General features: G+C 41.8%; 1 protein-coding gene across 1 annotated transcript in view; it reads right to left on the reverse strand.

The window, feature by feature from the left end:
- The window catches only part of LOC140492279 (lateral signaling target protein 2 homolog), a 52,363-nt gene that overhangs the window by 12,869 nt on the left and 26,618 nt on the right, over nt 1-12,876 (reverse strand). Inside the window, exons 3-6 of the mRNA XM_072591234.1 lie at nt 11,968-12,105; nt 9,291-9,493; nt 3,582-3,671; nt 2,420-2,509 (exon numbers count right to left, since the gene is read on the reverse strand). Coding sequence (XP_072447335.1) covers nt 2,420-2,509; nt 3,582-3,671; nt 9,291-9,493; nt 11,968-12,105 — 521 coding nt within the window. The remainder of the gene's footprint in view (nt 1-2,419; nt 2,510-3,581; nt 3,672-9,290; nt 9,494-11,967; nt 12,106-12,876) is intronic.

Consider the following 12,876-nt stretch of genomic DNA (forward strand, 5'->3'; position numbering starts at 1 on the left):
AACAAATATAAAAGAAAGAAGGGGCTCTGGATCAGCTCAGAAAGATGGAAGCTTTATGGCATCATTTATTTTTATCGTATGGTTAGCTCAGTTGGCTGGATGGCTAGTTTGCATACAGGGTATAGAGAGCGCTGAGAGAGCATTAGTTCAACTTCTTATGAAATTATCACCAGAACATCATACGGCAAATAGCAGGCAGTAGAGATTCAACTTACTGCCTGGCTAAAACTGACAAAGGTTCCAATTCAAATCAATCAAAAAATATGAAGTAGAGTGAAGTCCTGATCCCTGAGATGAAAACGGTCAATGTTACCCAACCCATTCTGGATAAGATCAAAGAAAGGGAAATTTGCCAGGTTCCATCAATTTTAGGTTCAGCCTCCATGTCAAACAAATATGAGAATGTTAATCTGACAACCTCCACATGCAACAGGAATCATCAGGAGATCTATACAAAAAATTTTCACAACTTCATTCTTGGGATACTGGCAATGATAGTCAACCCTAACTGGCCTCAAGGTGATGGTGAGCTAGGTCCTTTTACTGCTGCAAGCCTTAGTCCAGAATTGTTCTGCATCTCCCAAAGTGGTAGCAAAAGACGATCAATATAATTCCAAGTCAGGATGATGCATGACTTGGAGGGGAATGTACAGGTGGTGATATGCCCATGGGTTTGCTGCCTTTGTCCTTCCAGGTAGAGATTACAGGTTTGGAAGATGTGGTGAATGAATCGTTGAGAGTTGCTGCAAGACATCTTGTGGATGGCACATGCTGCTGCCATTGTGCACCATTGGTGGAGAAAGTAAAGGTTTAAGCAAGTGGATAGGGTGACAATCACTCAGGCTGCTCTGCCCTGTTTACAGTCTGCTTCTTAACAATTGTTGGTGTTATCCAGGTAAGTTAGGAGTTCCCATCACAATTCTTACCTACGCCTTCCATATAGTGGCCAGACCTAGTGGAGTTAGGAGGCATGTCACAGAATTCCCAGCTTCTCACCTGATGTTGCCAAGACATTTAAATGGCTCATTCCATTAACTTGTTGATCAATGCTCATCCCAAGGATGTTGATGTTGGGGAATCCAGCAATATTTTTATTCATTCAAGGAATGTGATTTTGCTGACTTAGCTAGAATTAATTACCCATCCCTACTTCTCCAGAGAAGGTGGACGTGAGCAGTCATCTTGAACTGTTGCAGTCCATTTGGTGTAGGAACCTCCACAATGCAATTCAGGAAGGAGCTTCAGAACTTCAACCCAACTCCAAGTCAGGATGGGGAGTGACTTGATGGGGAACTTGCAGGTGGTAGCGCTCACATGTGACTGTAGCTCTTGACCATCTAGATAGTAGTGATCGTGGATATGGGTTTGGAAGGTGCTGAGTATTTCTTCAATGCATCTTGTAGATGGTACACATTGCTGTGACAGAGCATAGGGGTGGAGAGAGATTAAGTTTGTGGATATAGTGCTAATCAAGCACCTGTTTGTCTTGGATGGTGTCAAGTTTGAGTGTAGTTAGAGATGTACTCATCCAGGCAAACGTGAGTATTCTATCACACTCCTGACTTGTGCCCTCCAAGTATCAGACTTTGGAGAGTTAGAATGTTAATGACCCATTGCAGGATCCCTAGCCTCTGACTTGTTCTTTTAACCGCTGTCTTTTTATAGCTAGTCAAGTTCAAGTTCTGGTCAATTGAAACCTCTAGAATGTTAATTCTAGGCTTGGTGATAGATATGCAGAGGGTCAAGGATCAATGATCAGATTCTAGCACTTGTGGTGCAAGTGTTACTTGCCACTTATCAGGCCAAACCTGGATTTATAGGAGAAAAAGTGAGGACTGCAGATGCTGGAGATCAGAGCTGAAAATGTGTTGCTGGAAAAGTGCAGCAGGTCAGGCAGCATCCAAGGAACAGGAGAATCGACGTTGCCTGAAACGTCGATTCTCCTGCTCCTTTGATGCTGCCTGACCTGCTGCGTTTTTTCCAGCAACATATTTTTCAAACCTAGATTTTTGTCCAGGTCTTTCTGCATTCGGACATGGACTACTTGAGTATCTGAGTAGTCACGAAAGGTACTGGACATTCTACAATCTGTAGAAAACATTCACGGTCCCGATCGAATAATGGAGGATAGATCACCAATGAAGCAGTTGGAGATGGTTGGGCCTGGATTACTAACCAACAGTTTCTCCAGTGATGGCCTGCAGCAATGATGATTGAGAGACTGTTGGAAGTTAACCATCCTCCCTTGAGCTCACCATTTCACACAGCAGTGAAGATTTGTCTCCCCTGATACACCTTTGTGTCACACTGAGGCTGGTCTGATGTCACAGGGAGTCTCTCAGCCCACCTTTGGGATTCAGCTTTTGCATACACATTTCAACCAAACTATTTCCAATGGTCATGAAAATGAGCTCCTTACCAAATGATAGCAAGGCGTGGAATAGTAAACATCAGTTCAGGATCTAAGCCATCAATCATATCTTGTGTCAAGTACCCCAGCTTCAATGCCCTGCAATATTGAAAGAGGACATTTGGCAGAGTAAACAGGAGAAATCAAACCTACGTATATTAAGAATAGAGGTTTTAAAAATTGGTAGAGAGACTTCCTGTTTCAAGAAAATTACAAACAAAATATTTAAGCGTAAAACACGAAGAATACAAGATGGGAAAGAGGGACTGTATTAACATTAAAAAGGCATTTCTGAGGAAAGTTAAATTGAGTGAGTTAATGAGTGGAGCCTCTGGGTCAGTGGCTATTTATCACATTTTTGGGGATGCATGAATCCCAATGCAGAGATCTGTTGCAAGCCTCTCCACTTTCCACACAAATCAAAAAACAGAGGCAAATCATCGAGTTAAATTACACAGCTCAGCTGTACAGTCAGGCACACAATTCAGTGGAATTTAACACCAGTGAATACAGTAGCTCTCCCCCTCTCCCATACCCATGGGGGTACATTCCAAGCCGGAAACCACGGATAAGAGCGAACCCATTCATTTAAATGGGACGCTTATCTTCCCAGCAGCCCCCAGTGCCTGGTTCTGGAAGGTCCCCTATAATACATTTGGGCTGCAGCCAACTGAAACCATGGAAAACAATTCTGTGGATACCAGGGTTGCCCTATATTTAGTATTGTGTTTACTATTGCAACATAGATTTGTAATAACCAAAGTAGAATTGGCATATGACTATCTACAATAATACCAGAGAATAATGGTCGACTCAGTGTCTAGACTACGTGTCAAAATGAAATAAAATTGTCACGTGGCAGAATTTGACCTCAGGAGGTTTCAAAGTACTTACCAGACAAAAAAACACTCCTTCGAGTTGTGCTCACTGCTGTTTGTAGGCCAAAAGCAGTCAGTTTTACACAAACAAGACTAGTCATCTGATTAGTCGTTCTCAGTGATATTGGTTGGCAATTATGCGTTGGCCCATTTACTTCAATAGTCCAAGGAAGGAAAGCAACAAAGCTCAGCATTATCTCAACATTCATCAGGTCATTTTGGATTAAACAAAGCGATGGTTGAGCAAATCAGGCATTTATGCAAAAGACTAATGAAAATTCAGGAGGACTAACCTATCTATTGTTTCACAGAACAGCACAATAATCTGCTGCTGATTGTAGAGTTCTTCAGGAGATTTGATGGGAACCACTGCAGCAACATAGCTGGAACAAAGAGGTTACATTTCAGAATAAACCACACCTTTATATGGAAGATTGATCAGTGTATAAGACACTATAGGAATCATTCCCTTTTCCTAAGTATTTCAAGAAAAAGGTGTTGGTTACAAATAGCCTTGCTGAGTGTATGATGCAACTAAATCTCAATAAAAGACATCAACACTTCATCTGTGTGGTACATCACTGTTTGTTGTATACCTCTGTTTTGGACCAGGCCAGACCTCAAAACATTTCAAGAAAGTACCTAGCCCCTAACTTTGGTAGTTGTTTTAAGCAGGTGTCGATTGGATATTCCAGGAGGGATGCAGCTGGTCAAACCACTGTTTTAAGCAAAGCAGAACGTATTTACAAGATTACCGAATGAAATACAAACAGACCAGAACACAATAGCATAACCTGTCCGAAAACTCAACAGATTATCCCAACTTAACAATGCTGCTCCAATCCCTTACTTTCTGAATGAACCTACCATGGGAACCTTATCTCATATCTTGCTAAAATCCATGTAAACTACATCCACTGCGCCACTTTCATCAGAGATGGATTTTTAGAGCAGCTGGTGCTGGAGCCGACCAGGGATAAGGCGATTCTGGATCTGGTATTGTGTAACGAACCAGAATTGGTCAGTGACCTCGAAGTGAAGGAGCCATTGGGAAGTAGTGACCATAATACAATAAGTTTCAATCTGCAATTTGAGAGGGAGTGGGTACAATCTGAAGTGACAATATTTCAGTTGAATAAAGGGAAATATGGAGCTATGAGGGAGCAACTGGCCAAAGTTCAATGGTTCAATACCTTAACAGGGAAGACCGTGGAGGAACAATGGCGGATATTTCTATGTATAATGCAGAAGATGCAGGATCAGTTCATTCCTAAAAGGAAGAAAGATCCCAGGAGGAGACATGGGCGGCCGTGGCTGACAAGGGAAGTAAAGAAACATATAAGGTTAAAAGAGAAAAAGTATAACTTAGCGAAGATAAGCGGGAAAACGGAGGACTGGGAAGCTTTTAAAGAACAACAGAGGATTAGTAAGAAGGAAATACGCAGAGAAAAAGTGAGGTACGAAGGTAAACTGGCCAAGAATATAAAGGAGGATAGTAAAAGCTTTTTTAGGTATGTCCAAGGCAAAAAAATGGTTAGGACAAAAATTGGGCCCTTGAAGACAGAAACAGGGGAATATATTACTGGGAACGAAGAAATGGCAGAGGAATTAAATGGGTACTTCAGATCTGTGTTCACTGGGGAAGACACAAGCAATCTCCCTGAGGTAACAGTGGCTGAAGGACCTGAACTTAAGGGAATTTCTATTTGCCAGGATTTGGTGTTGGAGAGACTGTTAGGTCTGAAGGTTGATAAGTCTCCAGGACCTGATGGCCTGCATCCCAGGGTACTGAAGGAGGTGGCTCGGGAAATCGTGGATGCGCTGGTGATTATTTTCCAGAGTTCAATAGAATCGGGGTCGGTTCCTGAGGATTGGAGGGCGGCTAATGTTGTGCCACTTTTTAAGAAGGGTGGGCGGGAGAAAGCAGGAAATTATAGACCAGTTAGTCTGACCTCAGTGGTGGGAAAGATGCTGGAGTCTATTATAAAGGATGAAATTACGGCACATCTGGATAATAGTAACAGGATAGGACAGAGTCAGCATGGATTTATGAAGGGGAAATCATGCTTGACTAATCTTCTAGAATTTTTTGAGGATGTAACTCTGAAGATGGACGAGGGAGATCCAGTGGATGTACTGTACCTGGACTTTCAGAAAGCTTTTGATAAAGTCCCACACAAGAGGTTAGTGAGTAAAATTAGGGCGCATGGGATTGGGGGCAAAGTACTAAATTAGATAGAGAATTGGTTGGCTAATAGGAAACAAAGGGTAGTGATTAACGGCTCCATTTCGAAATGGCAGGCAGTGACCAGTGGGGTACCGCAGGGATCCGTGCTGGGACCGCAGCTTTTTACAATATATGTAAATGACATAGAAGATGGTATCAGCAATAACATTAGCAAATTTGCTGATGATACAAAGCTGGGTGGTAGGGTGAAATGTGATGAGGATGTTAGGGGATTACAGGGTGACCTGGACAAGTTAGGTGAGTGGGCAGATGCATGGCAGATGCAGTTTAATGTGGATAAATGTCTGGTTATCCACTTTGGTGGCAAGAACAGGAAGGCAGATTACTACCTCAAATGGTATCAAATTAGGTAAAGGGGCTGTTCAGAGAGATCTGGGTGTTCTTGTCCACCAGTCAATGAAGGCAAGCATGCAGGTACAGCAGGTCGTGAAGAAGGCTAATAGCATGCTGGCCTTCATAACAAGATGAATTGAGTATAGAAGCAAAGAGGTGCTTCTGCAGCTGTACAGGGCCCTGGTGAGACCACACCTGGAGTACTGTGTACAGTTCTGGTCTCCAAATTTGAGGAAAGACATTCTGGCTATTGAGGGAGTGCAGCGTAGGTTCACGAGGTCAATTCCTGGAATGGCAGGATTGCCTTACACGGAAAGACTGAAGCGACTGGGCTTGTATACCCTTGAGTTTAGAAGACTGAGAGGGGATCTGATTGAAACGTATAGGATTATGAAAGGATTGGACACTCTGGCAGGAGGGAACATATTTCCGCTGATGGGGGAGTGCCGAACCAGAGGACACAACTTAAAAATACGGGGTAGACCATTTAGGACAGAGATGAGGAGAAACTACTTCACCCAGAGAGTGGTGGCTGTGTGGAATGCTCTGCCCCAGAGGGCAGTGGAGGCCCAGTCTCTGGATTCATTTAAGAAAGAATTGGATAGAGCTCTTAAAGATAGTGGAGTCAAGGGGTATGGAGATAAGGCTGGAACAGGATACTGATTGGGAATGATCAGCCATGATCATATTGAATGGCGGTGCAGGCTTGAAGGGCAGAATGGCCTACTCCAGCATCTATTGTCTATTGTCTAATATGTTTTGTTACATCCTCAAAGATGTCAATAAGGTTTGTGAGGCATGACCTGCCCCTCAAAGCCATGTTGACTATCTCTAATCAAATGATGGTTTTCCAACTAGTCATAAATCCTGTCTTTCAGAATCCTTTCCAATACTTTGTCCACCAGAGACATAAAACTGATTGGTCTGTAATATCCCAGGATTATCCCTAGTCCTTTTCTTGACAAAGTGAAGGACATTTGCCACACTCCAATCACCTGGAGCTACTCCAGTGGTAAGTGAAGATGCAAACATCACAGCCGAAGTCTTAGCAATTCCCCACGGCCATTCCACCTAACCTATACATCTTTGGACTATGGGAAGAAAACTGTGCAAACTCACACATACTTGAGTATAATGTGCAAAAATTCAACCAGAGTCACAGGAAGTGCTGAAAGGCTGCAGTGCTAACCACTGACCCACAATGCTGCCATGTTACCTTTATGACAGCAAAGAGTGGAAAAGCACCTTTGAGGCAGTGCATCCAAAATTCTAACAGCTTTCCTTTGGAGAAGACAAAAGTTTTCACCTATACAGGGATGTTCTCAGTTTAAGTAGTACAAAAATTGTTTTTTTAAAAACAAACAAAAACAATCAGACCATATGCCCATTGATACCTAAAACATAAAACATTATAGATTAAAGTGTCTCATATGGACTCCAACAGTTCAAGGCAGCAGCTCACCACCAAACTTCAAGGTTCATTAGGTATCGCCAACTACCAGCCATGCCAGCAGTACTTTGATTCATAGAACATAGAAAAGTACAGCACAGAACAGGCCCTTTGACCCATGCGTTGTGCCGAGATTTAAATGTAAAGTATAGTAACTTAACCTATGCACCCCTCAACTCACTGCTATCCATGTGCATGTCCAGCAGTCGCTTAAATGTCCCCAATGACTCTGCTTCCACCACCACAGCTGGCAATGCATTCACAGTTCTCTGCTTAAAGAATCTACCTCTGACGGCTCCTCCTACTTCCTCCTAATATCTTCAGACTATGACTCCTCGTGCCAGTCAACCCTGCCCTGGGTAAAAGTCTCTGGCTATTGACTATGTATTCCACTCATTATCGTGTATACCTAAATCAGGTCTCCTCTCTGCCTCCTTCTCTAGACCGAAAAGTCCGAGCTTATTCAACCTTTCTTCATAGGGCAAGCCCTCCAGTCCAGGCAGCATCCTGGTAAACCTTTGCACCCTCTCCAAAGTCTCTGTATCTTTCCTATAGTAGGGTGACCAGAACCGGACACAACATTCCAGGTGTGGTCTCACCAGGGACTTGCAGAGCTGCAGCAAAACCTTGTGATCTTAAACTCTATTCTCCTGTTAATGAAAGCCAAAATACCATATGCTTTCTTAACAACCCTATCCACTTGGGTGGCAACTTTGAGGGATCTATGTACTTGCACACCCAGATCCCTCTGTTCCTCAAGACTGCCAAGAATCCTGTCTTTAATCCTATATTCAGCATTTGAGTTTGACCTTCCAAAACACATTACTTCACATTTATCCAGGTTGAACTCCATCTGCCATTTCTCAGCCCAGCTCTGCATTCACTAAGCAAATAAGAATAAGTGTAATTTGTCATTTTATAGCCTATTTAGTATTTACTATGGTTATATTTTTGAACCGTATTGAACTTGATAAAATGTTACAACACAGGGTAAACCCTCCTGCTCAATTTAAAACCACCAGCACAGAAAAGATTTATCCCATGCAGTAATCTGTAAAAGTTAGGCTGGTCAAGAACTGTTTAAAGTAAACATTAACAACTTTATTTCTTAAAGTAAAACAGAATAATTAACTAACAACTTCCTTGCTTTCACCTCTTTTACCTTCCCTTCTATAATACTAGTCTGATAAAACTCCTGATTACAATTTACAAAACAACATTTCTCTCAAAACCAGGCAGCTTTTGGTTCTATTTGGACCTTCCTATGTTGTCTGTTTTACTTCTTAGGGATTTCTGCTTCACAAGTTACTGATTGATTAAGGTACCTTTTAAGAGAGCTATTTTTCAGGCAGTCTTTATGAGCGGGTAGCTGGGCAGTTCTCCTCCCAACTGTTCAATTTTTTTTACAGTCTTATACCCCCAAAGCATCAGATTGACAAACTTTTAAAAGCCAATGAGACAATTTACTAATTTCAGACTTGATTGGAATTTGGTATTTTTTGAGGTATAATTTAAACTCATTGGCCTAATTCAAATCTGTTTTTTGTTGTTTTCAGGCAACCAACTACCAGAGTAGCTGGAGCAAATGTTTCACTGTCTTAATGAAAACACTTGGTGCTGTCACTGCTTGCTTTTAACTCTTAAGGTAAAAGTTCACCCACATCTTCATAACATGCAATGCATGTGAAATGACTTTATAAAAGATAGATGGAATAGCTTTGCTTTGGCTGAAGGAGGAGTGGGAAAATGTCATTGCCACACTGGGTTAGGGGATAGGAGGATTCATCATCATTTGGGAAAAAAAAATTGTCAAAATTCCAAACATGAGGACTCATACAGATATACCAACAGAGACACCATCTGGTCAAAGCAAAGATTAGATCCTCTTTCATTGCTGAATTTCAATACCGAAGCTGAAACTGCCATTTGTAAATGCCTGCGACAGAGTTCATTACTTTATTACTCCCTTACCTTAACTCAAACTCAGCAAAGAGCCTGTCAAATCGAACAAGGGCTGCTTTGATGTCATCAGTATAAACGGTGTAGTCAGAAAGACTCTGCTCCCGGAGTAGGTAGCGTACTTCCTCTAGACTGTGCAGCAGGTCCTCTGCCAGAGGGTGCAATACAAGCATTTCAGATTCATGTACATCAATGAGAGAACCAGCAACCAAACACTAAAAAGGAAAATGAGGCAAGTTAATTACTTGTTGCTTTCTTGCATTAAAAAAAATCCCCATACACATGTACAAGTCAAGAATACAAAGCACACTTTGAGGTCTAATGTTTCAGCTAAAGATAATTATGAATTGCTGACAATATCCTATGATGGCTCATCTTCAGTTTTGTGTAATTAAATCATTAAAATTGAATACAAAGTGTAATTAAGAGACAAACTGCTGCAGATTATGAAAGGTACCACCAATTTTCTCACCTTTCATTGAAATATGAAAAATATTTCATGGTTCAGTTGTAGAAACTCAGCTGTATCCAATGATTAGGCAATATTTAATCCATCATTTTGTGACTGCTTCTAGGTCATATTTATGTTTAATTTCAGTGAAGAGAAACAGGAAATATGAAGAAGTTGCTTTGATTTAGTGACACAGTAAAAGATGGTCCCACTTCACCCATGATTCAAACCTCCTGGTCATGTGTATATTAAATTATATCCAAATTCAACGAAAAATGAGAGCTGAGAAGTGGCAGATGGAGTTTAATTCAGATAAATGTGAGGTGCTGCATTTTGGGAAAGCAAATCTTAGCAGGACTTATACACTCAATGGTAAGGTCCTAAGGGAGTGTTGCTGAACAAAGAGACCTTGGAGTGCAGGTTCATAGCTCCTTGAAAGTGAAGCCGCAGGTAGATAGGATAGTGAAGGCGGCGTTTGGTATGCTTTCCTTTATTGGTCAGAGTATTGAGTACAGGAGTTGGGAGGTCATGTTTGCGGCTGTACAGGACATTGGTTCGGCCACTGTTGGAATATTACGTGCAATTCTGGTCTCCTTCCTATCAGGAAGATGTTGTGAAACTTTAAAGGGTTCAGAAAAGATTTACAAGGATGTTGCCAGGGTTGGAAGATCTGAGCTATAAAGAGAGCCTGAACAGCTTGGGGCTGTTTTCCCTGGAGCGTCGGAGGCTGAGGGGTGACCTTACAGAGGTTTACAAAATCATGAAGGGCATGGATAGGATAAATAGACAAAGTCTTTTCCCTGGGGTCGGGGAGTCCAGAACTAGAGGGCATAGGTTTAGGGTGAGAGGGGAAAAGATATAAAAGAGACCTAAGGGTCTACTTTTTCCACACAGAGGGTGGTAAGTGTATGGAATGAGCTGCCAGCTGGTACAATTGCAACATTTAAGAGGCATTTGGATGGGTATATGAATAGGAAGGTTTTGGAGGGATATGGGCCAGGTGCCGGCAGGTGGGACTAGATTGGGTTGGGACATCTGGTCGGCATGGACGGGCCGGACCGAAGGGTCTGTTTCCATGCTGTACATCTCTATGACTTTGTGACCTAATCTTTTCCCTTCCTCAAATGGGATTGACTGTAACACTACCACTTCACAAATATGGAGGGCGGCATGGTGGCTCAGTGCTTAGCACTTAGCCTCAGCTGCAGGGCCCCTGGTTAGAGTCCTATTTCGAGCGACTGTCTGTATGGAGTTTACACATTCTCCACATGTCTGTGTAGGTTTTCTCTGGTTTCTTCCCAGAGTTCAAAGATGTGGGGGTTAGGAAGAATTGGCCATCGTAAATTGCTCAGTGTCCAGGGATGTGCAGGCTAGGTGGTTTAGTCATGGGAAATGCAGGATTATAGGGAATAAGGTTTTTTTTTGGGGGGTGGGGGGGGGGGGGGGGGGGGGGGAGGTGAAAGAGTGTGGGAAGTAAAATGGGTCAGAGTTGAATGCTCTTTGAAGGGTAGGTGCAGGGTCAAATGGTCAGCTGCTGCACTGTAGGGATTCTGGTCTGTATGGAAAATAATGTAGATGTTTGACAGAGTAAGAGGAAAATTTTCAACTAATTGCATGTGTACTTTCATGAAATGTCAGTGTCTACAAAAACCATTTTAAAAAACTTAATATAGAATGAATGGTATACAGAATTGGGGAAATGCAACCTCTTAGGATTTTCTGATGTGGATTACATCATTCAGTTGATTTCCTGAACATTTTAGGTTAGTGCAAAATCTGTGACACAGAGCCCTTTGAGGAGAGCAAGGTTGATGGTTTGCTGAAATAAATGTCGAAATCCTTTGGTCATGAAATATCTGCTTCACTCAGCTCAAATTTACACAGACTAGATGTCACACTCTCAAGCTCCAAACAAATTGTGGTAAGACTTTTGCCTGGCAGCCACCCCTGATTTTAGTTCCATACGGGTTCTCAAGAGCTTCAATTGATGCAGATAAACACAACAATCAAGTCTTTAATTTGTGCATATGTAACGAGATTTATCCAGCCCACAAATCTAAATCAAAGACTTGGTTGACACCTGTGAACTGTTATAGATAAAATAGTCAAAACTGCAGCTAGAAACCAGGGAGGTAGGTTGACCAGGGATTGTTCTTAATATAAAACTCAAAATTAAACTGCTATACATGGCATACAGTAATCGAAAAACCACACTGCTCCCCACCCATCAAGGTCTACCTCAGCAGCAAACCACAGTTGTACTCCGAGGTGCTCCTGTAAAACCTCATCTGGAAATTTGACGCGGAAATCTCTATTTGGGCGCTCATTGGGAATGCAATCGTCCATTATCTGGTTAATTATCTGCAGCATGTGGTCCTGAAAAGTAACAACACATACAAGCTGAAGCAATAACTGGGTCTTTAGAGTAGATATCAGAAAAGTTGCGTTAAAAAAGGTCAAGAGAGGGGAAATCCAATATCTAATTTCCATTGCATCATCCAACAAGACAACTTTCATCTGAACAACATTGGCCCAGAAATTTAGACCCAGGTTGTAACCCCAATCTTCAACACCAATCAAATTTTATTTAAAAATCTCACTTCCGTATTCAAAAAGGGAGGGCAGCAAAAAGCAAGTAACTAGAGGCTGATTAACTGAACATCTATTGTTAGAAAAATATTGGATTCAATGATTAAGAAAGTCAATCACAGAACATTAGGAAATTTATAATCTCATCAAGCATATTGCACTGCTTCACAAAAGGAAAATCACATCAGAATAGTTTTTTGAGGATCTCTCAACCAGAATGGATACCATACAAAAAAAAGTGTCATACAATAAGAAAGTCCATGGTGTTTAAGGTAGTATATTGGTTTGAATAGAGAATCGGCTCATGGGCAAGAAACAGGAGTGGGAGAAGGGGTTCTTCAGATTGGCGACCTTCTGCCAAAACGGTTTACAGGGATCATGTTTGAATCAGAACAGTTTACAATATATATTAATGACTTGGAGGAGGGAAGTGAATGTACCAGAGCCAAATCTGGTTAAGATAGCACAAAAACAAGTGGAAAGGCAGGTTCATGGAAGGACACAAACTCCTTACAAAGAGATATCGATAGGCAAAAAGTTGTCAAATGGCTTTTGGTG

This window comes from Chiloscyllium punctatum, chromosome 20 (genome assembly GCF_047496795.1).
Source record: "Chiloscyllium punctatum isolate Juve2018m chromosome 20, sChiPun1.3, whole genome shotgun sequence".
NCBI lineage: Eukaryota > Metazoa > Chordata > Chondrichthyes > Orectolobiformes > Hemiscylliidae > Chiloscyllium > Chiloscyllium punctatum.